At 47.9% G+C, this 25,763-nt stretch overlaps 1 protein-coding gene across 2 annotated transcripts in view; it reads left to right on the top strand.

The window, feature by feature from the left end:
• The window catches only part of DYNC2I1 (dynein 2 intermediate chain 1), a 55,254-nt gene extending 32,158 nt beyond the window's left edge, over nucleotides 1-23,096 (top strand). For both annotated transcript variants that reach the window (XM_022576243.3, XM_022576234.3), the window contains 10 exons: nucleotides 382-544; nucleotides 3,161-3,274; nucleotides 3,372-3,433; nucleotides 3,810-3,861; nucleotides 4,934-4,994; nucleotides 7,620-7,719; nucleotides 7,860-7,991; nucleotides 9,652-9,875; nucleotides 11,532-12,720; nucleotides 13,010-23,096. In XM_022576243.3, the coding sequence (XP_022431951.2) occupies nucleotides 382-544; nucleotides 3,161-3,274; nucleotides 3,372-3,433; nucleotides 3,810-3,861; nucleotides 4,934-4,994; nucleotides 7,620-7,719; nucleotides 7,860-7,991; nucleotides 9,652-9,875; nucleotides 11,532-11,706 (1,083 nt within the window). In that variant the 3' untranslated portion in view covers nucleotides 11,707-12,720; nucleotides 13,010-23,096. The remainder of the gene's footprint in view (nucleotides 1-381; nucleotides 545-3,160; nucleotides 3,275-3,371; nucleotides 3,434-3,809; nucleotides 3,862-4,933; nucleotides 4,995-7,619; nucleotides 7,720-7,859; nucleotides 7,992-9,651; nucleotides 9,876-11,531; nucleotides 12,721-13,009) is intronic.
• The last annotated feature ends 2,667 nt before the right edge of the window (nucleotides 23,097-25,763 follow it).

The following is a 25,763-nucleotide window of genomic DNA, read 5'->3' as shown; positions in this document are numbered from 1 at the left end:
GCTGTGGTGTGACGACCACGCGGGTACAGTGGGAGAGCTGCCCTTTTACGTGTGTGTTTCTAGTCATGTGGTCCTTGACCTCAAAGTCGTCGATTTCCTCCAGAGCTGTGGAGAAGGATAACTTTTATGGGTATCAGTTTTGGGGGCTTGAAAATAACAACTTACTGTGATGCAGGATGTAAATAAAATGGCAGAAGAGGGATCAGCCCTTCTGGGCCACCTGATGGGGCTGAATGGAGGCACCGTGGCCACGCCCCGCAGCTGCCATCCCTCCCGTCACCCAGGGAGACGACACGCAGACGCCCTCGGCTTCCAGGTGGAAGGTCCACGGACACCGGTGCCTCCACTTGTCAGCCTCCGGCTTTCTGTGCATCTTTCTAGGTCACGTGCTGCTGCTTTAGCCCCTTTAAAGCCTTCTTGCTGTTTGCTGGGACCGTGCACGGCTCGGTGGTCGTGTGGGATCTGAGGGAAGATGCCAGGATCCATCATTACGTGAAGCTGAGCGGGTGCTTCTGGACGTTCAGGACCGCAACCTTTTCCACCGGTCAGTGACACTGCCCGCCAGCCCAGGGTCTTCCGGAGCAGCCGTGAGATCCCTTTGCATCGTTCATGCAGGTCATCCCAGAGGACGGCTCTGACCTAAGAGCAAAAGAGACCTGTGATAAACAGGAGAAACAGCCTCCTTCCGGTAGCTGCTCGGGCAGTGGCAGTGGTGATGGGAGCGCTCCGTCCTGTTAGCTCTGGGGACTTCAGGTCCTCAGTGAGATGACGCCCAGTTTTAAATCAGTCTGAAGTGCGTTGGTGTGTGCGCTTCTGTGGCTCAGACAGCCCCACTGGAGGCTGAAGGAGAGAAGTAGTGGCCTCTCAGGGGTCAAAAGGAACCAGAACCACTGGAGCTGCCAGGACCCCTAGTCAGACTCCTGTGAATACTTCATGCCAATGCGGCTGCTGCCACAACCAACCACAACCACAACCACAATTACAATTCCAACCACAGCCAACTACAGCCATAACCACAACCAAAATCACAATTACAATTCCAGCCACAGCCAATCACAACCACAACCACAAACAAGGACAAGCACGACCACCACCCCACCCTGCCCCGCCCCTGCGTAGGCACTTGTGTTCCGGGGTTTTCTCTCAGTGCTTTGTGGACGTGACCTGTTCAGCACCCGTCTCTGCCCACCTGCCAGTGCTCAGGGGTGGGAGGCTCGTCCACGAGCACAGTGACCTCGGGGCAGGGCCTGCACTCAGACCTGACCGTCTCTCACCGTCCTTCTCCCTGTTCCTGCCCAGGGACACCCCCCACCCACGCACCCAACACACAGCTGGCTTTGCGTCTCCCCATCTTCATGAGTCCCAGGATCGGCTTTTTCTCTGTAGTTTTACCCTCTCAGAAGGCAAATGATGGGACCCTGCAGGGCCCAGACCTTCACGCCTGGCCTCCGTCCCTTCGGGAGATGTGCCTGTGGTCACGGCTGTGTGGGGCTCAGAACGTCACCCCTCCTTCTCTGGGCAGGGTCCTCTGCTGGGCACCACGTGGGTATTTGCGCCGGCTGGTGGGTGGGCTCCTGGTTAATTCCCGTGGCTGGTGGTCAGGACTGGAGCCTGCACCCCAGGCGCCACGGGCTGAACGTCCTCACCCGCGGGGCCGGCAGACTTCCTGCCCTTCTGGTGGGTGCGAGTGTGTCTCGAGGTTTTATTTTGTGTTTCCCTGAGGACGTGTGATGCGGAGCGTCTCCAGGTGCTTATTTGCTGTCTGTCTTCAGTGGGGTGTGTTTAGGTCTTTCACGCATTTGTAAATTGATTTGTTGCTTCTTACTGTTGAGTTGTTCCGAGGCCTTGTGTGCTCTGGACACAGTCCTGTGTCAGGCGTGTCGGGTGTGCCTCCTCTTCGCCAAGGAGCCTGATCGCCCCTGCCTGGAGCACCGCACATATACTGCGTATCTCTGTACATTCTCTGAGTACATCTGTGTTTTATACATAAAAGGGCAAGGTTTCTTTTGTCTCCCAACAACCAATTTTTGCCGCTTTGGGGGGGAAATTGCCACTATTGAGAATGTATGAGTTTATAGGTACCTTATGGGTTTGATGCTGTTAGAAAATATCTTTTAAGAATGTGCGTTTTCTAACTGCTGCTGATATTACTAATTAAACTTTGAATTCACCACCGTGTTCAAAACACTAAAACTCTTAAGTTTTTAAACTTAATTACTCCATTAACATGCTGCCTTCGTTTTCTTTTGCCATCTAAACATTGTCATTAAAACCTTCGAAGTTTCAGTAACCTCAGGTCCAGAGGACACCCCTTCCTCAGCTGGCCTCCCTCAAGTTCATTGAATCTGAAACCCTGTCACTTATTCTTCGTTCCTGAGACCGTTTTGTCTTTTTCTTCAGTTTCTTTCCTGAGTTCAGCCCTAACTCTCATTTTCTTTCTTGATGTTTTTTAATCCATTTTTGTTCTGGGTTTCTGATTCCAGGTGTTTTTGTTTGTTTACGTGCTTTAAATACATTTCCAAATGTATTTTTGAGGAGATGTGATGTAGTTTGGAGTGTTGGATTTTGGTCTTCTGTTGCATGCTTGTTTTTTGGAGGGGGAGTTTTCTTGGGTTGAAATGCTTTCATTTGCACCTTCTCTCGAGTTCCTTCAGTAGCTTTGTGTGGAGTTTGTCTGTTCTTTTCTACTCCTGGACATTTTGTAGATGGATATGCCAGGTCAGAGGAGCTCTGTTCCATTGGACTGTGAGGTGTCGTTTCTTTAAAGGTGCTGCTCTTGGTGGGGGTGGTGAGCCTGCAGCTCCCGAGTCTCCCTACTCCCCGTTCCCTTGCTGCTCTGGCTGTGAGACCCCCGTTCCCCTGCAGCCGGGGAGGCCCCAGCTTCTGCTCTGTCTCTGCGACTCCCTCTTGCCGTGGAGAGCCCCCCACCCGCTCTGTCCATCCTTGTACCTGCCGTCGTGCAGACACAGGGCCCGCCTTTCACAGGTGTGACGAGGTCTGCGGCCTCTGCTCCTCGGTGATGCTGAGAGCCATGGCACGTGTCCTTTCACTGTGGTCCGCGTGGTCTTGTGCTTTGGGAAGATGTGCCTGTCCCTGCACAATGTTAACTGTATTCCACGACTCACTGCGTGCATGTGGTGCCTGTGCTTTTCATCCCCAGATGGTGTCCTGACGTCTGTAAACCACCGCAGTCCCCTCCAGGCAATAGAACCCATCACAGGGTCTGTCTGCAAAAGACAGAGCTGTGTGCTTTCACCATTTTCTACTCAAGAAGGTACGTGACCCTTCACTTCCATAAAATCCTGAGCTCAAGTTGTGAGATGTGGTTTCCTGGTTATGAGCCGGTCCTTCCCCGGTTCTGTCTTCACTAGAGCCAGCAGGCCTGTCCTTCCACGTCGCTTCCTTGGACGAGAGTGGGGTTCTCAACGTGTGGGTGAGTCGGACGTGCGAGCGCTCACCCCAGGGTTTGCGTGGTGGTCGGTGCTCTGTGGTCGGGGTGGCAGGGGGAGATGCGTGCGGAGCAGGGGCGACCATGCAGTCAGCTACGGTGGGGAAACCAGGACGAGACGGGCTTGCTGGGAATGCCTGTGGGAGTGAAAGGGGAGCAGTGTCAGGGCCGGAGGATGCACAGGGCATTGACCGGTCACAGAGTGTAGAGGAACAGGTCGAAGAAGGGAATTTATAACTTTTAAACGCTAGTCTTTTTTCTGGAGCAATTAAATTTTTAGTGCCTTAATCAGAGCTCGCTTTGCTTAGACTGTTTCCCGATTATTACACGTGCTGATACTCATCTTCAGTGTTCATTTCAGGTGGTGGTTGAATTAGCAAAAGCAGATACTGCAGGTGCAGTAAGTGACTTAGGTAACTATTAAATAAAAACTGAGTTTAATCAACGGTTGCTAAAATCAATAAAGGTTAAAGATACCGATAACCGCTTTGAAGAATCAGTGATTAGCTGCATGGAAAATGAAGATTAAGTTGTGTATTTCATAACCTGTCGGCTGTTGAACAGGCCCCTGATGCCCTTGTCACGGGAGGCCCGTGTGTGTCGTCTGCTCTGTGCTCCCTGAGGGCGTCCCTGAGACTCGGTGTCTAAAGGCCTGGGTGTGTGTGACCCCCAAGACCTCTGAGACTGGAGCCACCGGGGGTGGGGGGGCTCTGCGGCCGGCAGTTTGCTGTCCCGATGCCCTGGGCTGGGGCACCGAGGGGCCGCCCGCCTGCACTTCCTCAGCAGCTCCAGCCGCTTATTTAATGACCGGCCCCTTCACCTTGTTTGGGCCGGGGGCACCCCCGTAGAGCCAGCCAGAAAATAGGACCAGAGTCACTCTGACTTCTTGAAATGAGGAGGGGCCGGTGCTGTGGACCCCCCCTCTCCTGGAGAAAGGATGCGGTGGAAACCATCCTGAGGGGCCTCTCTTCTCAGCCTCGTCTTCGTGCAGCATCCGCTCTGCTCCCTGTGAGCAGGGGCTGCCTTGGGCGTGGGACACCGGGCGGGGCGGGACGGGACGGGGCTAGAGGGGCCAGAGGGGGCCTCCCCACCTGCATGACGAACCGAAACCGGCGCGGGAGGACGTTTACAGGAGAGGGTTTCTGTGGGGAATTGGCGGTTTGTTAAATATTAATTTTTTTTCTTTTCTTGCTTAAGTGTACTTCCCCTTTTAAATCAAATCTAAAAATGTAAAGGCTTTTTGATATTGATTCCACCAACGCTCTTCTCCTAAGGCCCTGAAATGCAAATTCTTAATTCATATCCTAAGGCAATTGCAGGAACCTCCCCTGCGTGAGGGACAGAACACTCTTCATCAACCTGCATTTTTGTATTATTTCCTAACACAGATATTTAAGCAATGAAAAATAATTCCAGGCAAATGTAATTGGATTTTGGTTAACTTGTATTACGAGGTGCATTTATTTCTGGTTTCTCTGTTTGTAGGTTTACTACCTGGAGGGAGGATAAAGTTGGTGCACAGTGCCGCGATTCAGCTGAGTGACAGGTAGGTCTGTGCTGCATCCCTGCTCACAAAGCCCTGTTTCCCACAGGAGGAAATAGTGTTAGGTAGTAAGGCATGGCCAGGCTGGCACTGAAGAGCCCTAACTTCCCCCACTGTATTTTTGCTAAATAGTTTATTTGCTACTTAGTTTATTATTAATGAATCAAAGTAATAAATGCAATTGCCAGGTATAGAGCTAACATTTTTCTTTGATTAAAATATTTTCTATCTTATGAATTGGTACGATTTGACTCTTTTTCATCCAGTTTTAATACAACCCTGAAGTTAAATAGACAAGTTTCAGGAACTAGAAGCATTGGTATGAAAGTTTTATTCAGAAATTCGGTTTCTGTTTTTACTCAAATAACTTAATATGATGTAGAAATCTTAGATGTATGAATATTGTTTGTGGTATTTATATATTTCATGTTAATTTATTTCCCGAACATGTCTTTTCTCATCTTTTCACCGCAGTCAGGGCCTAGCTATCAGCCTGTGATTTACCCTGGAAAACGCTTTGATATTAGCCTGACTTTTCCTCATCAGACAGAACACCTCTGGGTTGTATCAATGAATTCATACATGCTTCATGATTGTAAATCACCTGCCGTTGATTTCAGTATAATTATGACAAGGAGTGAGTTACGCTGAAAAAACTCATCTAATACACTGCAGACCCCACCACGGGTGGCCCCCGACAGCTCACTGAATTTCTGTGAGACCATTCTCATCTCCATTATGGCCGTATCACTTCCTACCATGCATTGCATTTATCTTTTAACTATAAGTTTCTCCTGTACTTAACCATACGCTCTTTAAAGGAAAGCGTCACCCGTAGCTGATGTTGGGTTTTCCCTGGTAAATGTGTGGCACTGCCTCCCCCAGGTCCGGGTGTAACAAACACCTGTCCAGACCGTGTCCGCACACTTGCCGAGTGGCGTGTGTTCTACGGGCTGCCTCGTGGTGCCTCTTCCCTCAGGGAGGGCCCTTAAGTGCAGACAAGTGTCCAGTAGCCACTGCAGCCGTGGGGTCGGCGTCTGGCAGGGGTGGCGGCGAGGGGGCTGGGCTGAGAGGCAGGCCCCCCGGCAGCTGCTCCCCCTCTCCAGAGCCCCCCTGCCAGGCCTGAGCCTCCCTCCCTCGGCCCCGAACACGGGCATCCCGGGGAGGAGGGGGGAACTTGGGTGAAGTGCCCCTGGCCCCTGGGGCAGCAAGGCCTCCCCTGAGAGTGGCCTGGTGGCACGTCTCCTCATCCCCGTGGCTCGGCACACGCGTGAAGTGCTGGGGGGAGCCATGCTGAGTGGGGGCTCGGAGGAGGGATGGCCGTGGGACAGGGGCTGAGATGAGAGTCAGGGAGCCTGCTCCGGGCAGAGGGAGCCCAGAGGCATGAAGACGCCGACGGTTTCAGACCTGCCAGTAGGTTTGCTGTCAGGAGAAGGGTAGAGTCGGTGGCCTGACCCTCAGGAGGGTCCGCTGCGCCGAGGGTTCAGACAGTTCTCTCGAGGGTGACGGGGACTCTTCTTGGAACTCTACATAAGGAGGGGTGTGTCTTGTTTGCAGTTTAGAACCATGAACTTGGCAGCAGTGTAAGCTTGGAACAGAGGAGGGCACTTGGGGAGAGCTTCGGGAGCTGCCGTGGGGGTGGTTGGAGATCCGAGATGAGAGCCTGAACCAGGCGGCACTCGTGGGGACGGAGGGCTGGGCTCAGTCAAGGGTGGGATTGAGCACACCTGGTGGCCGGCTGGCTCCAGGAACCGGGGAGAGCCTGCCTCTCGCCCAGGTGTCCAGCTCAGCTGAGGGGCACCGTGCAGCTGAGGACCAGGGGGGAGGAGGGGGCCTGGGGGTGGGAAGGGCGGGATGGGCGGGACCTGCTCGGCCCAGCGTGGAGGTGACCAGGGCAGCGGGCCCCGAGGCGGGGATCTCGGCTGGAGGTAAGAAGAGAGGGGAGAGACTGAGGGGCCAGATCCCCGACCCAGGACTGGGGCAGCGTGGCAGGAGCAGCCCTGGGCCCTGGCTGTTACAATACAAACACTGTGCAAGGTAGAAAACCAACAGCACACTAGATACAGTCTTTTAAAAAAGCGAGGAAAGGGCCAGAATAAGGGTGGAGCTTCAAGTCAGCCTGCAGGGCAGCGAGCTGGAGCTGACCCCTGCCTGGGACCCTGGGACGCACTGCCTCTCCAGCGGGAGAATCCCAGAAGCCGAGTCGGGGTGCGGTCAGGGGTCCTCAGCTGAGGAGCGAGTGTGGGGCAGACCAGTGCCTGGGGGCTGTCAGCACTGGGACAGCTGCCCGTGGGGGGCACGTCCACGGCCAGGCTCATGGGGAGGGTCACGACGCTGCCATGTGAGGGACACCCACCAGGGTACGAGAGAGAATTGTGCGATCAGAAAGACATTTCTAGAAATGGAACTGTTTCCTCTGAAATTTAAGTCTGTGAATGAAAGAGTGGCTTAGACAGTAGAAGAAAGAGCAAGAGGACGGGCTGAAGGAACTGTGCAGAGCCTATGGTAAGCGAAGGGAAAAGGAACTAGAAGCGCGTCCAGTGGCAGATGGCAGGTGACGGTGTTAAGTGTCACCTCCACCCTGACAGTTTCAAGACTGCCCATCTGTTCATCTTTGCTGTTTTCCAGCCTTTCCCATAAAGGTTATGAGTTTTGGGGCTCCACACAGACACTGAGCGTTAAATTTCTGCCTTCAGACTCTAATCGCTTTGTTGTTGGCACAGACACGGTGAGTAACGGTCTAGATTTCATTCTGTAAGTATTTTTGTTGGAAGTAAACTTACTGTTTGCTTTAATCAGAATGTTGATTAAATTGTTTCAAGAATAAGAGCTTTACCCCGCCTGGTTCCCCCCTTACTCTCCCTTCAGGGCCTCATCAGCCATGGCACCAGACAAGACATGAGAGTGTCTCCCAGGTTGTTCAGGCCCCAGCAGCAGGGCATGAGGCCGGTGAAGGTGAACGTGATTGACTTTTCACCGTTTGGAGAACCGATATTCCTGGTAAGAACGCCTGTTTTTTAAGCACCGATTCTTTCGCAGCGTCTGCTGGGATCCACAGCGCTCGGGTCTGGTCTCCTGAAGTCCCATCCGTGTGGTCAGCACAGCTCGTTCCATGAGGCTGTCGTCTGGACCTTCTTCAGACGTTTTATTCTGACGTCATTTTCGGCTTGTAGAACAGTTACAAGGACGGCACAGAGCGTTCCCCCTCGCCCCCCACCAGCCTGAGTGTGCAGTGACACACTTGCCGTGGCCAGGACGCTCCACCCCAGGGGCTGGGTGTTGGTCTCCTGTAGCCCAGGTCAGTCCTGCTCTCTGTGGGTCTGAGTGCAAGCCCGCGACTGTCCTGACAGTGTCCTTTGTGAGCAGCGTCGTGGCCCGGATCACGTGTCCTGTTCAGTCACTGTGGCTCCTCACCGCCTTCACTGGGACCGGCCTCAGCATCACACAGAGGGCCTGGGCGTCCCCTGTGGAGTCTGGGGACGTCTCCTCACGATTAGATGCAGGCCTTTCCTGACCATGGGGCCCCCCCTTCCCTGTCTGGTCAGCCAGGGCCTGGTGGAAGACGCACAGACCCTGAGCTGCTGCTGCATCTTAGCCCCCGTGTCGGTCACCAGGCGGGTTCTGTCGCCCTGTCATTAATTCCATGGGAGCTGTCGCTGGTCGGAAGACTGCCTTTCCTCACGATCGTGTGTATTTCTTGTCTAAACGTGGACACACGAGGCTTTTCACTGTCTTCAGTGCGTCTCAGATTCGCTGCCTGCATTTATTCCACTGCTCAGATGGTCCCCCCGGGGGAAGGGGTCCCTGGAGGTGGTTCTGACATCGTTCCGGGAGCCCCTCTTTGCTTTCTGGCACAGGAAACCTCGGGATCAGCCATTACTCCAAGGAGTCCTGGCTCCTGTTAGGAGAAAAATACTTAGAAACCAAGACCTGGGCAGTCAGAAGTGCTTGTGTACAGGACACGACATCGAGATCTCTTCTGGTCTCCATCTACTCACCACCCACCCGGCGTCGCACACACACCCTAGTCCCCGGCTGGCCCAGGGTCCCCTCCACCCTCCCGACAGTGGGCACCTGGCTCTATTATGCATAAATCTGTTCATTTACTTTAGAAGCTTTCGTGATTGCTATATCTTGCCTCTGCTTTTTTTGAAAGATTAAATATGTGAAGAATTAAATATATTGAGTAAAAAGGAATTGTTTCCTTTTCCTAGGCTAAAAATTTAGTCTTTAACTAGGCCAGCTGAGTTTTGTTTTATGGAAATTTCAATCCAAAAGGAACGTAAAGCCATATTATATGTGCAAATGTATGTGATTTTTTAAAAAAAGATGTCCGTCTTGCCAATCTTAATGTCCTATGCTTGAGTCAGCAATATTCAGCTTTGTTAAAAATAAACACCTATTTATATGTTCACTGAATTCACCAATTATTAGCCCTTTTGGGGAGGGGCAGGGGGTACAAAGTGTATCAGAATCTCCAAACACTCACCTTCGTGATGACAAGATTTAATGTTATGATTTTATGTTTGGAAAACAAAATATAAACCAAATATTTTTGCTGTACAACAAAAAAAGCTGATGTCCTGAAAATTTTCCTTGGCTACTGAGCTTGAGTAAAAAAGAGAAAAGAACTGTGATAAGGTTTCCCTGCCTCCCCCAGGCTGGCTGTTCTGACGGGAGCATCAGGCTGCACCAGCTGACGGCCGAGCACCCGCTCCTGCAGTGGGACGAGAGCACCCACGGCCGCGCCGTCATTGGCCTGCAGTGGTCCTCGACGAGACCGGCTGTGTTCCTGGTCCAGGACGACACATCCTGTGTGTATATTTGGGACCTCCTGGAGAGCGATTTGGGTCCTGTCGCCAAACAGCCCGTCTATCCGGACAGGTAAGTCTGATGAAACTCAGGATGAGCTCTCCTAGGTGTTTTTTTGCAGACGCATCACTGATGGTCTTTCTTACTTGATTTATGTATAAGGCCACCACACTTTAAAGTATGGTTATTTATATTTAAATATTAGTTTTATATTTATATATTTGAGTAAGATCTTGAAAAACCACTTTAAAGTGTGTTTGTTTCATATTTAGTCCAAAATAGTCTAAGGATCAAAGAATTATATTATCTGTCATTCATTTATTTATATTGAGGTATAACTGATGTAAAACATACTGGTTTCAGGTGCACAACATAATGATGCGAAGTTTGCATATAGTGTCTTATGATACGTCTGTCACCTTACATAGTTCCAGAAGCTTTTTCTTGTGATGAGAACTTTTAATATTTACTCTCATCAACTTTCAAATATGCAATACAGTGTTATTAACCATAGTTGCCATGTGTACACTGCGTCCCATGGCTTGTTCATTTTATAACTGGAAGCTTATACCCCTTTGCCCGTTTGGTCCACACCCCACCCCCTTCCTTTGGCAACCACCAGGCTGTTCTCTGTCTGTGAGCCTGTTTTGTGTGTGTATGTGTGCAGGGTGGAGGTGGGGTTTCACACAGAAGTGAGATCACACGGTGTTTGTCCTTCTCTGTCTAACTTATTTCACTTAGCGTAATGCCCTCAAGGTCCATCCATGTTGTCACAAATGGATTTCCTTTTTTATGGCTGAATAATATTCGACATGTATATGGATATATATATATATATACACACACACACACACATACACACACACACACACACACATATATATATATATATATATATATATATATATATATATATACACAAAACATATTCTTTATCCATTCATCCCTTGATGGACACTTAGGTTGTTTCCATGTCTTGGCTCTTGTGAATAATGCTGCACTGGACATGGGAGTGCAGATATCTCTTCGAGATAGTGGCTTCATTTTCTTTGGATAAATACCCAGGAGTGGAATTGCTGGATTGTATGTTGGCTCTATTTTTAATTCTTGAGAAACCTCCACACTGTTCTCCATTGTGTCTGCACCAATTTACATTCCCACCAGCAGTGCAGGAGGGCTCCCTTTTCTCCACACCCTCTCCAGCATTTGTTATTTCTTATCTTTTTGATGATGGCCATTCTGACAGGTGTGAGGTGATAGCTCATTGTGGTTTTGATTTGCATTTCCCTGGTGATTAATGATGTTGAGCATCTTTTCACTTGTCTGTTGGCCATCTGTGTGTCTTCTTTGGAAAAATTTCTGTTTAGATCTTCTGCCCATTTTGTAATTGGATTGCTTGGTTTTTCTGCTATTGAGTTATATGAGATCTTTATGTTTTGGTTATTAACCCCCTAACAGATGTATGATTGGCAAATACTTTCTCCCATTCTGTAGGTTGCCCTTTCATTTTGTTTCTGGTTTCTTTTGCTGTGCAGAAGCTGCTTCGTAGTCCCACCTGTTTGCTTCTGTTGCCTTTGCTTTTGGAGCCAGATCCAAAGTCATCCCCAGGCTGATGCCAAGGAGCTCCTCCCCCCTGTGTTTACAGCGTTTTTCCTCTTCCTGCTCCCCCCTGGGAAGGTGGGTAATCGGCAGACTCAGGATCACACGGCATGTGCTTCTCGATTTCAGGCTGGTGGCCATGACTGTCGTGGGTGAAGCAGAGAAGACCCGCAGTGGCTTCCTGGCCCTGGTGCTGGCCAGAGCCTCAGGCGACGTGGACGTCCAGTACTTGCGGCGGGAGTGGGTGGCCCCGGTGGGCGACGAGCTGCAGAGGCTGCGGCTGCTGCTGCGGGAAGCCCTGTAGGTCTTGGGGTGCCGCGAGGAAGCCGTGTGGTGACCCCGATGTTACAGCTGATGGGTGTACATTCGTGTAGATAGAAGGCGTGTGTCTGTCCAGAGTTCATTTTTCAAGAATGTCACTTCAATATGCCATAAATAAATTACTATTTTTGAATGGAAACAGCAGACATTTTAGTGTATACTGAACTTCAAAGGCAACAGAGAGCCAGGTAGGATGCTCTTTTCCAAGAATATTTCTACTGATTTTCAGAGCAGCTTTAAAATATTGTAACATTTATTACTAGATTTTTAAACAACCCAAATAAAAATGCATTTAATGAACAGTTTTCTTAGTCATACATAAAATGACATATTCACAGGTTTAAATTAAAGGACTGACTGCTGAAATGACCTCCCACCTGTGTTTCTTTGATACTTTGTTGGACTTCCGCTGGTAATGTTGGGATGTCTGTTCAGACACATTTGCACTATGCTTTATTATTAAAAATTAGTTTTGTCTAAAGATGATGCAAATGTATAAATTCTCTTAATTGTACAGTTACAGGGATTTAAGGACAGGAGAATTCTGGGGTGACGGCCTTTGCCTACACCCAGTGTCACTGACACAGTGACAGGTGAGCGTTCAGTGGGGGGCAGGTTTGTTCTCTCTGGGCCACATGTGTCTGCTGCTTCGCCAGCGATGGGATGGTTTCACCCCAGAACTGGGACCAGGCAGAGAACAGTCAGGCTCCTAGGGCCTGGGGCACCCTCAGCAGGCCAGCACCCGGCGCTGTTCACCGAGTTTCTCATGAATCCCTGAACTTCCCATCGTCCTCTTAGGATGCTGCGCCCTGCCTACACCTCAGAACTGCGGCGCTGCCCAGATCCCGCCAAGGACCAGGAACCGGGTGACGCGACCTGCGGGCACGGAGGCGTCGGGCCTTGACGGCCCACCGTGGGGTCCATGCGGGCCCCCTGCGCTCGCCTCCTGCGCCACTGGAGCTCGGCGCCCGGCACGCCTCGTGTCCAGCGCCGCGGGGTGAAGAGGGGTCGGGTGGTGTCGCGGGGGGGGGTCCGGGCGCTCACCTGGACGGTGTCCAGTGGGTGCCTCCCGTGGGTGACCTTCGTGGGAGCCCCTCGCGGCAGCCCCCCACCCCAGCGGCTCCCCGGGGGTTTCTCGCGGGTCCAGTCCAGGGTCTCCTCCACCCAGGTTTGGGCTCCATCCTCGAGACTCGCGGACCCGCCCGCCGAGGCCTTTGCTCCTTCCGCGCGACCGGCCCCGGGAAACAGCAAATGAGAGTGTCGTGTCGTGTCGTGTCAATTCCCAGGGAACCAACAGAGTCTCAAACGGGTGGAAGTGAACAGTGGAAAGCAGAGGCCAGAGAGGGCGACCCCCGTGCAGGCGACGCTCCCCAGCCCCGCATCCAGCTCCCCGCCCCCCCTCCCCCGAGAGACCGAGACCTGGTTGCGCAGACCGCCACACGGGACCCGCCCTGGAGCCCCGGAGTCCGCTCCACTGCCCGGGTCAGCAGCAGCCTCCCGCAAGGCCAGCTCCACTGGGCTGAGCCGAACTGACCGGAACCTGTAAATCCATCGGGAATATTTAATTTATGTACAGTGGTTAGAATAGAAGAATTCTCTTAAATATGACGGTACCATCTTAAAATTATAAAATGGGATATTACCGGTTTTTTTTTTAATTGGAGTAAAATTGCTTTACAATGTTGTGTTAGTTTCTGCTGTACAATGAAGTGAATCAGCTATATGCCTACATATATCCCCTCCGTCTTGCACCTCCCTCCCCCCGTTTCCCCCCCATGTAGGTCATCACAGAGCACTGAGCTGAGCTCCCTGTGCTATACAGCAGGTTCCCACTAGCTCTCTGTTTTACACATGGTAGTGTATATATGTCAATCCTGATGTCCCAATTCGTCCCACCCTCCCCTTACCCCGCTGTGTCCACGTGTCCATTCTCTACGTCTACATCTCTATTCCTGCCCCACAAATAGGTTCATCTGTACTATTTTTCTAGATTCCACATATATGCATTAATATACAGTATTTGTTTTTCTCTTTCTGGCTTACTTCACTCTATGACAGACTCTACGTCCATCCACATCTCTACAAGTGACCCAATTTCATCCCTTTTTATGGCTGAGTAATATTCCATTGTATATATGTACCACATCTTCTTTATCCATTTATCTATCGTTGGACATTTAGGTTGTTTCCATGTCCTGGCTATTGTAAACAGTGCTGAAATGAAGATTGGGGTACATGTGTCCTTTTGAATTATGGTTTTCTCAGGGTATATGCCCAGTAGTGGGATTGCTGGGTCATATGGTAGTTCTAGTTTTAGTTTTTTAAGGAACCTCCATACTGTTCTCCATAGTGGCTGTACCAATTCACATTCCCACCAGCAGTGCAAGAGTATTCCCTTTTCTCCACACCCTCTCCAGCATTCATCGTTTGTAGATTTTTTGATGATGGCCGTTCTGACCGATGTGAGGTGATACCTCATTGTAGTTTTGATTTGCATTTCTCTAATGATTAGTGATGTTGAGCATCTTTTCATGTGCCTCTTGGCCATCTGTATGTCTTCTTTGGTGAAATGTCTCTTTAGGTCTTCCACCCATTTTTTAATTGGGTTGTTTGTTTTTTTGATATTGAGCTCATGAGCTGTTTGTATATTTTGGAGATTAATCCTTTGTCCATTGCTTCATTTGCAAATATTTTCTTCCATGCTGAGGGTTGTCTTTTTGTCTTGTTTATGGTTTCCTTTGCTGTGCAAAAGCTTTTAAGTTTCGTCAGGTCCCATTTGTTTATTTTTGTTTTTATTTTCATTACTCTAGGAGGTGGGTCAAAAAAGATCTTGCTGTGGTTTATGTCAGAGAGTGTTTTTCCTATGATTTCCTCTAAGAGTTTTATAGTGTCCGGTCTTGCATTTAGGTCTTTAATCCATTTGGAGTTTATTTTTGTGTATGGTGTTAGCGAGTGTTCTAATTTCATTCTTTTACATGTAGCTGTTCAGCTTTCCCAGCACCACTTATTGAAGAGTCTGTCTTTGCTCCATTGTATGTTCTCACCTCCTTTGTCATAGATTAGGTGACCATATATGCATGGGTTTATCTCTGGGCTTTCTATCCTGTACCATGGATCTATATTTCTGTTTTTGTGACAATACCATAATGTCTTGATTACTGTAGCTTTGTAGTATTGTTTGCAGCCAGGTTGCCTGATTCCTCCAGCTCTGTTTTTCTTTCTCAAGATTGCTTTGGCTATTCAGGGTCTTTTGTGTCTCCATACAAATTTTAAGATTTTTTTGTTCTAATTCTGTGAAGAATGCCATTGGTAGTTTGATAGGGATTGCACTGAATCTGTAGATTGCTTTGGGTAGTATAGTCATTTTCACAATATTGATTCTTTCAATCCAAGAACATGGTATAGTATATTTCTCCATCTGTTTATGTCATCTTTGATTTCTGTCATCAGTGTTTTATAGTTTTCTAAGTACAAGTCTTTTACCTCCTTAGGAGGTTTATTCCTAGGTATTTTATTCGTTTTTTTGTGATGGTTAATGGGATTGTTTCCTTGATTTCTCTTTCTGATTTTTCATTGTTAGTGTATAGGAATTCAAGAGATTTCTGTGCATTAATTTTGTATCCTGCAACCTTACCAAATTTATTGATTAGTTCTAGTAGTTTTCTGGTGGCATCTTTAGGATTTTCTATGTATAGTATCATTTCATCTGCAGTGACAGTTTTACTTCTTCTTTTCCAATTTGCATTCCTTTTATTTCTTTTTCTTCTCTTATTTCTGTGGCTAGAACTTCCAAAACTTTGAATAAGAGTGGTGAGAGTGGACATCCTTGTCTTGTTCCTGATCTTAGTGGAAATGCTTTCAGTTTTTCAACACTGAGCATGATTTTTGCTGTGGGTTTGTCATATATGGCCTTTATTATGTTGAGGTAGGTTCCCTCTACGCCCATTTTCTGGAGAGAGTTTTTATCATAAATGGTTGTTGAATTTTGTCAAAAGCTTTTTCTGCATCTATTGAGATGATCATATGATTTTTATTCCTTAATTTGTTAATATGGTGTTTCACATTGATTGATTTGCGTATATTGAAGAACCCTTGCATTCCTGGGATAAATCCCACTTGATATGGTGTATGATCCTTTTAATGTGCTGTTGGATTCTGTTTGCTAGTATTTCATTGAGGATTTTTGCATCTATGTTCATCAGGGATATTGGTCTGTAATTTTCTTTTTTTGTAGTATCTTTGTTTGGTTTTGGTATCAGGGTGATGGTCACTTTTGTAGAACGAATTTGGGAGTGTTCCTACCTCTGCAATTTTTTGGAAGAGTTTGAGAAGGATCGGTATTGTCTCTAAATGGTTGATAGAATTTGAATGTGAATGTGAAGCATCTGGTCCTGGACTATTGTTTGTTGGAAGATTTTTAATTACAGTTTCAATTTAATTACTTGTGATAAGTCTGTTTATATTTTCTAATTCTTCCTGGTTCACTCTTGGAAAATTGTACCTTTCCAAGAATATTGGCATATAGTTGTTTGTAGTAGTCTCTTATAATCCTTTGTATTTCTGCGGTGTCAGTTGTGATTTCTCCTTTTTCATTTCTAATTTTACGGATTTGTGTCCTCTCTCTTTCTTTCTTGATGAGTCTGGCTAAAGGTTTATCAATTTTGTTTATCCTCTCAAAGAACCAACTTTTAGTTTTATTGATCTTTGCTATTGTTTTCTTCATTTCTATTTCATTTATTTCTGCTCTGATATTTATGATTTCTTTCTTTCTACTGACTTTGGGTTTTCTTTGTTTCTTGTTCTCTAGTTGCTTTAGGTGTAAGGTTAGATTGTTTATTTGAGATTTTTCTTGTTTCTTGAGGTGAGATTGAATTGCTATAAGCTACCCTCTTAGAACTGGTTTTGCTGCATCCCATAGGTTTTGGGTTGTCGTGTTCTTGTTGTCATTTGTTTCTATGTATTTTTTAAAAATTTCTTCTTTGATTTCTTCAGTGATACCTTGGTTATTTAGTAGTACACTGTTTAGCCTCCATGTATTTGTGTTTTTTACAGTTTTTTTCCTGTAATTGGTTTCCCGTCTCATAGCATTGTGATCAGAAAACATTCTTGATACAATTTTAATTCTCTTAAATTTTCTGAGGCTTGATTTGTGACCCAAGACGTGGGTCTCTATCCTGGAGAATGTTCCATGTGCACTTGAGAAGAAAGTGTATTCTGCCACTTTTGGGTGGAATGTCCTATAAATATCAATTAAATCTATCTGGTCTGTTGTGTCATTTAAAGCTTGTGTTTCCTTATTTATTTTCTGTTTGGATGATCTGTCCATTGGTGTAAGTGGGGTGTTAAAGTCCCCTACTGTTATTGTGTTACTGTCAATTTCCCCTTTTATAGCTGTTAGCCTTTGCCTTATGTATTGAGGTGCTCCTATGTCTGGTGTGTAAATATTTATAATTGTTATATCTTCTTCTTGGATTGATCCCTTGATCATTATGTAATGTCCTTCCTTATCTCTTGTAACAGTCTTTATTTTAAAGTCTATTTTATCTGATACGAGTATTGCTACTCCAGCTTTCTTTTGATTTCCATTTGCATGGAATATCTTTCTTCATCCCTTCACTTTCAGTCTGTATGTGTCCCTAGGTCTGAAGTGGCTCTTTTGTAGACAGCATATATACCTGTCTTGTTTTTGTATCCATTCAGCCAGTCTGTGTCTTTTGGTTGGAGCATTTAATCCATTTACATTCAACGTGATTATCAATATGTACGTTCCTATTACCATTTTCTTAATTGTTTTGCGTTTGTTTTTGTGGGTCTTTTTCTTCTCTCGTGTTTCCTGCCTAGAGAAGTTTCTTTAGCATTTGTTGTAATGCTAAAGGTTTGGTGGTGCTGAATTCTGTTAGCTTTTGCTTGTCTGTAAAACTTTTGATCTCTCCATCGAATCTAAATGAGATCCTTGCTGGGTAATTTTGGTTGTACGTTTTTCTCTTTCATTACTTTAAGTATATCCTGCCACTCCCTTCTAGCCTGCAGTTTCTGCTGAAAAATTAGCTGATAACCTTATGGGGATTCCCTTGTATGTTATTTTTTGCTTTTACCTTGCCGCTTTTAGTATTTTTTTTAATTTAATTTTTGTTAGTTTGATTAATATGTGTCTTGTTGTGTTTCTCCTACTCTTTATCCTGTATGGGACTCCCTGTGCTTCCTGAACTTGGGTGACTATTTCTTCTCCCATGTTAGAGAAGTTTTCCACTATAATCTCTTCAAATCTTTTTCTTTTTCTCTTCTTCTTCTGGGACCCCTATAATTCAAACGTTGGTGCATTTAGTGTTGTCCCAGAGGTCTCTGAGATTGTCTTCAATTGTTTTCATTCTTTTTTCTTTATTCTCCTCAGCAGTTATTTCCACCATTCTGTCTTCCAGCTCACTTACTCATTCTTCTGCCTCAGTTATTGTTATTTATTCCTTCTGGTGTATTTTTCATCTCAGTTATTGTGTTGTTTATCTCTGTTTGTTTGTTCTTTAGTTCTTCTAGATCTTTGTTAAATATTTCTTGTATTTTCTCAATCCATGGCTCCATTCTATTTCCAAGATTCTGGATCACCTTTACTATCATTCCTCTGAATTCTTTTTCAGGTAGGTTGCCTATTTCCTCTTCATTTATTTGGTCTTTTAGGTTTTTACCTTGTTCCTTCATCTGTGACATTTTTTTGTCACCTTATTTATTATTTATTTTGATGGGTGGGATTGCGTTCCTATTTTACTGGTTGTTTGGCCTGAGGCGTCCAGCAGTGGTGTTTGTAGGCTGTTGGGTTGAGCTGGGTCTTGGTGCCGAAATGAGGACCTCCAGGAGATCTGACTCTGGTGAATATTCCTGGGGTCTGAGGTTCTCTGTTAGTCCAGTGATTCGGACTCGGAGCTCCCACCACAGGAGCTCTGGCCTGAACCCTGGTTCATGAACCAAGATCCTGAAAGCCATGTGGGGCAGGGAAAAAAAAAAGCAGAAAGAAAAAAAGGAGGAGAGCAATAACAAAGAGTAAAAAATAAAATTAGATTAGAAAACTAAGAGATATGTTAGAAAGAATTTTAAAAATAAGAATATAGATGAAACAACAACCAGAAGGTAAAACAGACCTACAGTAGTAAAAAATAAGAGAAAAAAAAAAAAGCTGGACAAGACCTTGGCTGTGGGGGTGGGGCTTAGGAAGGGGCGGGGTTTAGGTGGTGGGTGGTACCTATGCTTAGGACCCACAGGGTGGGAAAAGGCCCTGGGGGGGTGGGGGGTGGGGCTTAGGTGCAGCAGGAGGGGCTGCAGCAGAAGGGGCCCAGGTGTGCCTCTGGCCCTGGAGGGCAGAGGACCAGGTCCAGGACCCCAGCAGGCTCACTGGGCCTGAGTGGGCAGGGGAAATGCTAGGCACATTTCCCCCATTCTCCGATCCTGGAGGACCCGTTCCCATTGGCCTCTCTTCTTCTTCTCCTCCCTCCCTCCCTCCCATGCCCCAGGACCCATGAGGCCCGAGGGGGCCCTGGAGAATGGAGGACCAGCCTGGGAGCCCAGCAGGCTTCCTGGGGCCCAAGTGGATGGGGGGAAATGCCTGCCATGCCTCCCCTGATCCTCTGGTCCTGGAGGGTCCCCCCACCACCATCTGCCTCTCCTTGTCTTCCCCCCTCCTCCCTCCCTCTCTCCCAGCCCTTAGGACCCACAAGGCCGGAGGGGGCCCCAGAGAATGGAGGACCAGGCTGGGAGCCCAGTGGGCGGGGGACCTGGCCTGGGAGCCCAGCAGGCCTGCCTGGGCAGGGGAGATGGTAGCTGCGCTCCCCCTGATTCTCCAAGCCCCTGAGGGTCCCTATAGGCGTGGGAACCCCTCCCCCTCCCAGCCACCCCTCAGGTGCGCTGGTCCTGTCTGGCCTCCGCTTCTCCTTCCCCATCAATCCCCCTTCATCCTACCCGGTCGCTCGAGGGTTCCTCCCATCTCCTTGGGCTTCGAGGTCCCACACTAGTGTCCAGCAGGCACCCTAGTTGTGGGGAGACACAGACTCCGCATCCTCGCCTGCCATCATCGTGACTCCGCCCCCAGTTTTACTAGAATAAAGACGTAACCTATCATGCGTCAAGGATATTATATATTCTTTTAAAATTGGGTTTATTTCTGAAATTATAAAAAGTAATATGTGCATATTGAAGATAATTGAGAATTATATTAAAAATATAAGAAAAAGATAATTGTACTTGGACCACCCAGAGGGAAATACTCTTTGGTTTTATTACTTTTATTTCCAGTGTCTTTCTTGTTTTTGCACTTTTTAAACAGCTTTATTGAGATACAATTCACATACCATGCAATTCACCCATTTTGAGTGTGCAGTTTGGGACTTCCCTGGTGGTCCAGTGGGTAAGACTCCATGCTCCCAATGCAGGGGCCTGGGTTCAATCCCTGGTCGGGGAACTAGATCCTGCATGCTTGCAGCAACTAAGAGTTTGCATGCCGCAACTAAAAGATCCCGTGTGCTGCAACTAAGACCCAGCACAGCCAAAATAAATAAATATTAAAAAAAAAAATAAAGCGTGCACTTCAATGGCTTTGGGTATTAAAACCACAGGGTTATACAATCACTGCTATCACCCAAGTTTAGAATATTTTTATATCTGTGAAAAGAAATCTTGTGCCCCTTAGCAGATTCTCCCCAATGTTCCCCAGTCCCACCAGCCCTAGGTAAATGCTAATCTACTTTATGTCTCTATAGATTTGTCTATTCTGGACATTTCATATGAATGGAACATATAATATGTGGTCTTTTATGACTGGCTTCTTTCACTTACGTAATTATGTTTGCAAGATTCATCTGCGTGTCAGTACTTCATTTCTTTTTATTCCATTGTATGGATCTACCACATTTTATTTATTCATCATCTGGACATTTGAATTGTTTCCACTCTGGGGCTATTATGCTACTAGGAATATTTGTGCACTAGCTTTTGTGTGGGTGCATGTTTTCATTTCACTTGGATGCACACCTCAGAGTGGAATCCTTGCCAACACTTACCATCTGATGTTTTGATTATAGACATCCCAGCGTGTACGCAGTGGTATCTCACTGTGGTTTTGATTTGCGTGTCCCTAAAGACCAATGATGTTGAGCATCTTTTCATGTGCTAATTGGTTATTTGTATATTCTCCTTAGAGAAAAGTTTATTCAGATCATTTTCCCATTTTTTAAATTGGGCTATTTATCTTTTAATTGTTGAATAGTAAGTGGTTTCATAAATTTTAGATATGTCTCTTATCAGATATATGATTTACAAATATTTTCTCTCATATTGTGGGTTGTCTTTTCACTTTCTTGATGGTTTACTTTGTAGCACAAGTTTCTAATGTTGATGAAATCCATTTCTTTTTCTTTGGTGCATGTGCTTCTGGTGTCGTGTAAGAGGTTCTGCCTAACAAGAAACTGCAAAGACTTACTGCTCGGTTTTTTAAACATATTCTAGTTTTAGCTCTTAAATTTATTTCCTAGGTCCATTTTGGGTTAATTTTTGTACATGGTGTGAGACTGGGGCCCAATATCATTCTTTTGAATGTGGCTATACCATGGTCTTTTTAATGAGATATATACACACACGCGGATGCAGTCGGGATGTGTATAGTAAATCTGTTCATGATGAAAATTCAACTCCCTGTTCCTTGTTGTTGAAGATGCATTTGGTCCATCCTTGGTGAAGGTCATCCCCCCTCAGCAGCCGGCAGCATACAAGGCCCAGAGAGAGCACCTGCCCTCTTATATCTTTAGACACAGCCTCCTCTCTCCTCAAGAGAAAGTTAATAGTTCTGTGTTGCTACACCAAGATCTCCATTCAAGTGGGACATTCAGTTCTTCTAGACTGGTATTTTGGGGTGATTTTAGGAGGTAGAGGTGAGGATGGAAAGTAAGATTTGAAGACATTTCCAAAGGATGCTGTGTTTTTAAATGTATATCACAAAGAGGCATATAGAAAGGTTACTTTTATTTTCTTATGAAACAGAGCATCAAATGATGCTGTCGGCAGTGTTGTCTTAGTGAAGCATAATTTTTCTTAAATAAAATCACCCGACACACCCGTTCCATAATGCTCAACCCCGTTATTTATGAAGGAAACTCCTGACCCGTTTTCTGCAGTGTCCGCCCTTTGAGCTGTTTTCCACATGTGTTTATAGTTCGCACAGATCTATTTGCCGTGATCCAGGCTGTGCTTTGCAGTCCAGCGGGCACTGTACCAAGATTTCAGTCTGCAGCCAAAAAACAGAGCCTCTAACAGCAAGCAAATCCATCCAGATGCAGGAAAAATTTCCCTTGGTTCCCAAAGGAGAGTGTGTACTGTCTACAATTGTAGGGTATGCCCTATAATCCACCAGTGTTCAGGAGCTTGTGTACTGTCTACAGTTGCAGGGTACGCCCTAAAACCATTTCTGTTCAGGAGTGTGTGTAAAGACTAAGTTGTAGAGTATGTCCCATAACCACTTCCATTCAGGATAGTGTGTACCGTCTACAGTGGTAGGGTACGTCCTATAATTCACTTCCGTTCAGGAGTGTGTGTACCGTCTACATTTATGGGTATTCCCTATAATCCACTCCTGTTCAGGAGCATGTGTACCGTCTACAGTTGTAGGATACTCCGTGTAATCCACTTCTGTTCAGGAACATGTGTACCGTCTACCGTTGTAGGGTTCGTCCTATAATCCACTTCCGTTCAGGAGTGTGTGTACTGTCTACAGTTGTAGATTACATCCTATAATCCACTTCTGTTCAGGAGCGTATGTACCGTCTACAGTGGTAGGGTACGTCCTATAATCCACTCCCATTCAGGAGTGTGCCATCCTGCAGGGAAGCTAGAAATGTGTCCACCGAAGGTCAGGGCCTCTCACTCTGGGGCGGGGGCAAAGCCCTACATGGGGACCTTTAGGCAAAAGCCAGCATGGGGTCTCTCAGCACCCAGAGAAGCGCATGTTCCTTCTGTTTCCTTGGCCTTTGTGCACAAAGCAGGTGAGATGGGAAGATGAATGGTGGGGACTCACAAGACCTGGGTTCCCAGCTTCCCTGTCATTGGCCCAGTCAGTTCACTTCTTCAGACCCTACATCCCACTTGTGAAATGGGAGTGATGTATTTTTCCTCCTTAACTTGTGGGCATGAGATTCCACAAGTGTGCTACACCGTGACCTGTGAAGTGTTGGTAGATGTTGGGGCACCTATTACGCTTGCAGGGTGGCTCCTCGGTTCCCTCATCTGCTCCAGCTGGTGGACTTGTCTCTACTGGGGCTCAAGACTCCTGTCTGAGCCAAGCCAGGGGCAGACAGGTGAGGGCACCTGCTGGCATGTTCCTGGGGTCCTTCCTTGGGACCAGTTTCTTTGTCAATCTCCTCTCTCTCTTCCAGACCCTGGGTTCCAAACCCTGTTTGCTTATTGACTTTAGTGTTGACGCCAGTGTCTCCCCCAAGTCCTGTGTGTGAGCTTGTCCTACTGGCTGTGGTCTATGCCATTGTTGACCCCTGGAACACGTCTGCCTCTCCCAGACTTGGCCGTTTGTCCTATATTTGTTAACTCTGGTCCATATTAATCCCACTCAACTGAGTTTTTTGCTGTCTTCTTTAAATCTAAGAAATCTATGCTTTTGTAAAATAGGCAATCCCAAATTCATATCATCCAAACTTTTGTTACAGTTTTAGGGTTAATAACATCCTCTTGTGATTCCATTTTCCAAGGGGTCACCTGCGGTTGAAGCTCCCAAATGTTGGGGGCCCTGCTCATGTAGGGGTGACTCTTGCGGGGCCTTCTCGGCTCTCCCCGACCCTGATCTGGGCTGGCACACGCATGATCAGCGTTGCTGTCCCAACGCATCCCATGAGCCAGCGGTCACCAGCTGTTCTTCCTCCAACTGATGGGACTGACCTGGAGGATGACAGCTGCGGCCCCTGCCTCTCTGCTCGCAGCTGTTCCCACCAGCCTTGAGCCACACAGGGGTCACTGGAGACTTTGCAAGCACCTGGAGTGGAGTCAGTGACCACCAACAGCCCAGGCGCCGACACCACATCCCCTGCCCCCCACGGCCTGTGGGTCACACTAACCTCATCCCAGGGTGAAAGGAAACAACACATGTACACGTTTTGAACAGACACTGTATGTGGCAACTTAGATGCCGGGGACACCTCTCTGCCCCCGGGGTTTCCAGTAAGATGGACTGGTCTGAACCCCTGCTGCCGTACTCGCCAACCATCACCTCCGCTTCTGTGCGTCCCCGGGGGCCCCTGTGTCTGCTGTGGAAGCGCCTCAGCTCGCCCAGTGTCCACGGGGCTGGGGAGCTCGCTCTGCACCCACAGCTGCCCTGAGTAGTGATTTAATAATAATAGGCCCCGAAAGTTTGGGGGCCCTTGGGAGGGGCAGATGTCTCTGCCCCAGCCTCTCTCCTCTGGCTCCTGGCCCCCGTCTGCCCTGTCACCTCTCAGAGGTGGAGTCTTCCAGAAAGTCTGGGCTCCCGCAGCCTTGATGAGGGCCGGCTTGTGTCCCCTCTAGACAGCCCCGACCTCTCCGAGTCATCGTCCCTGGGAGCGCTCTTCCCGGTGTCACACACCTGCCCTCTGAATCCCCTGAACCTGCCTTGGCTGCTGTCTCTGGAAAGTCTCGGCCTCCTTGGCACCCTCAGGATGGAGAGGGTGATGCTGCCTGGGGATGGGTGTCACCTGCCTTCCGGGGGCCTGTCCTGCAGGTCCACGCGTTTCTGCAGCTGAACTGGTGGAGGGCTACATGGCTCCTGTCAGCATCCACCGCCAGCTCCATCAGCTGATCAGCGTTCGGGATGTGCGTTTTGTGTTACAGGAACTTGTCACACTAGCACTTCCATTTTGAAAATTTTGTGACATATTCTGAGAGATCAGGAAAATTTTCTTTAATTTTATTGTGCAGACGACAGGTAGCCAACTGTATACCCACTTTTTATTTTAACGCATCGGACTGAAGATGTTTTGAGACTACTTAAAGTGATAATTGGGGATTAAAATTGAAATTGCAGTTGCGCTGTGTGTGGTGTGGCAGACGTAGGGAGCCGAAGCCCCGAGAGGCCGAGGGGCTGGTGCTGGGAGTGTGAGCACGACCCCGCTTGATTTCTGTTAACACTGGTTACGAGCTGCATCTTGATTCCAGAACTGTCAAAGCGTAGCAAACACCGTGGCTCAGAAAGCATGTCTGTGCCTGTCCTGCCTGAGAATTCGGCGTGGCATCACCTCACCACTTGCCGACTGGAGACCCACAACACGGTCACTCTTCCCTCCTCACTGGGCCTACTTTCTGGCTCCAGGACTCCTGGTCAGAGTCCTTCTCTTGCCTCGAGTGGCTGCCGGCGTCCCAGGAGGCTGCCCAGATGTCATGCCCGTCTTGTCCTGCTCCCATCAGCTCCTTGGCTTCACACGTCTAGAAAGCTCAGAATAATCTGGGGTGGGTGACATGTTTGTGTCTAAATCCCACCCCCAAAAACCTGTACGGTAACTGCTTCCGTCCCCAAAGGCCTCCCCGCCTCTTGTAAAAACAGTTACACATAAAATTCTTCCTGCAGCTCTTGCCACACTAAGGGCGATCCTCTCCTACCTCTGGGCTTGTCCTGGTGATTGGAGCCTTTCCTGCTGAATCCTGGGGGGCCCGGCCCTCAGGGAGCGACCCTGGCATGAAATCCGAGGCACTGAACACAGCGTAGATGCTCCAAGCTTTCTTCTGACTCTGAAAGCCTGTGATTTACGACTGTTTAGAGCACTCGCGAGACCAACATCCTGTGGGCCCAGGAGAAGCCAGTCCGCATGCTTTGTGACACCTTGGAGCACCTGAGGGAGATACACTGAAGATGAACTAAACCCCTTCCTCTGTGGGAGATCCCGACCAGGCTTCTCCACGCAACACGGGTCTGTGTGTTTCCAGACCGCAGGCCACCGCGGGCAGAGGCCGGGAGCCTCTCGCTGAGGGGCCCAGTCCTGCCGAGCAGAGAGCCAGGCCTTTCCCAGAACGGACACGGCGCCCTAGGGTCTG

This window comes from Delphinapterus leucas, chromosome 9, assembly GCF_059928025.1.
Source record: "Delphinapterus leucas isolate spDelLeu-1000000601 "Yukka" chromosome 9, BTC_Dleu_Yukka2, whole genome shotgun sequence".
In the NCBI taxonomy this organism is placed as follows: Eukaryota; Metazoa; Chordata; class Mammalia; order Artiodactyla; family Monodontidae; genus Delphinapterus; species Delphinapterus leucas.
Note: the sequence above shows the minus strand (reverse complement) of the source record. Positions and strands in the feature narration are given on the sequence as shown.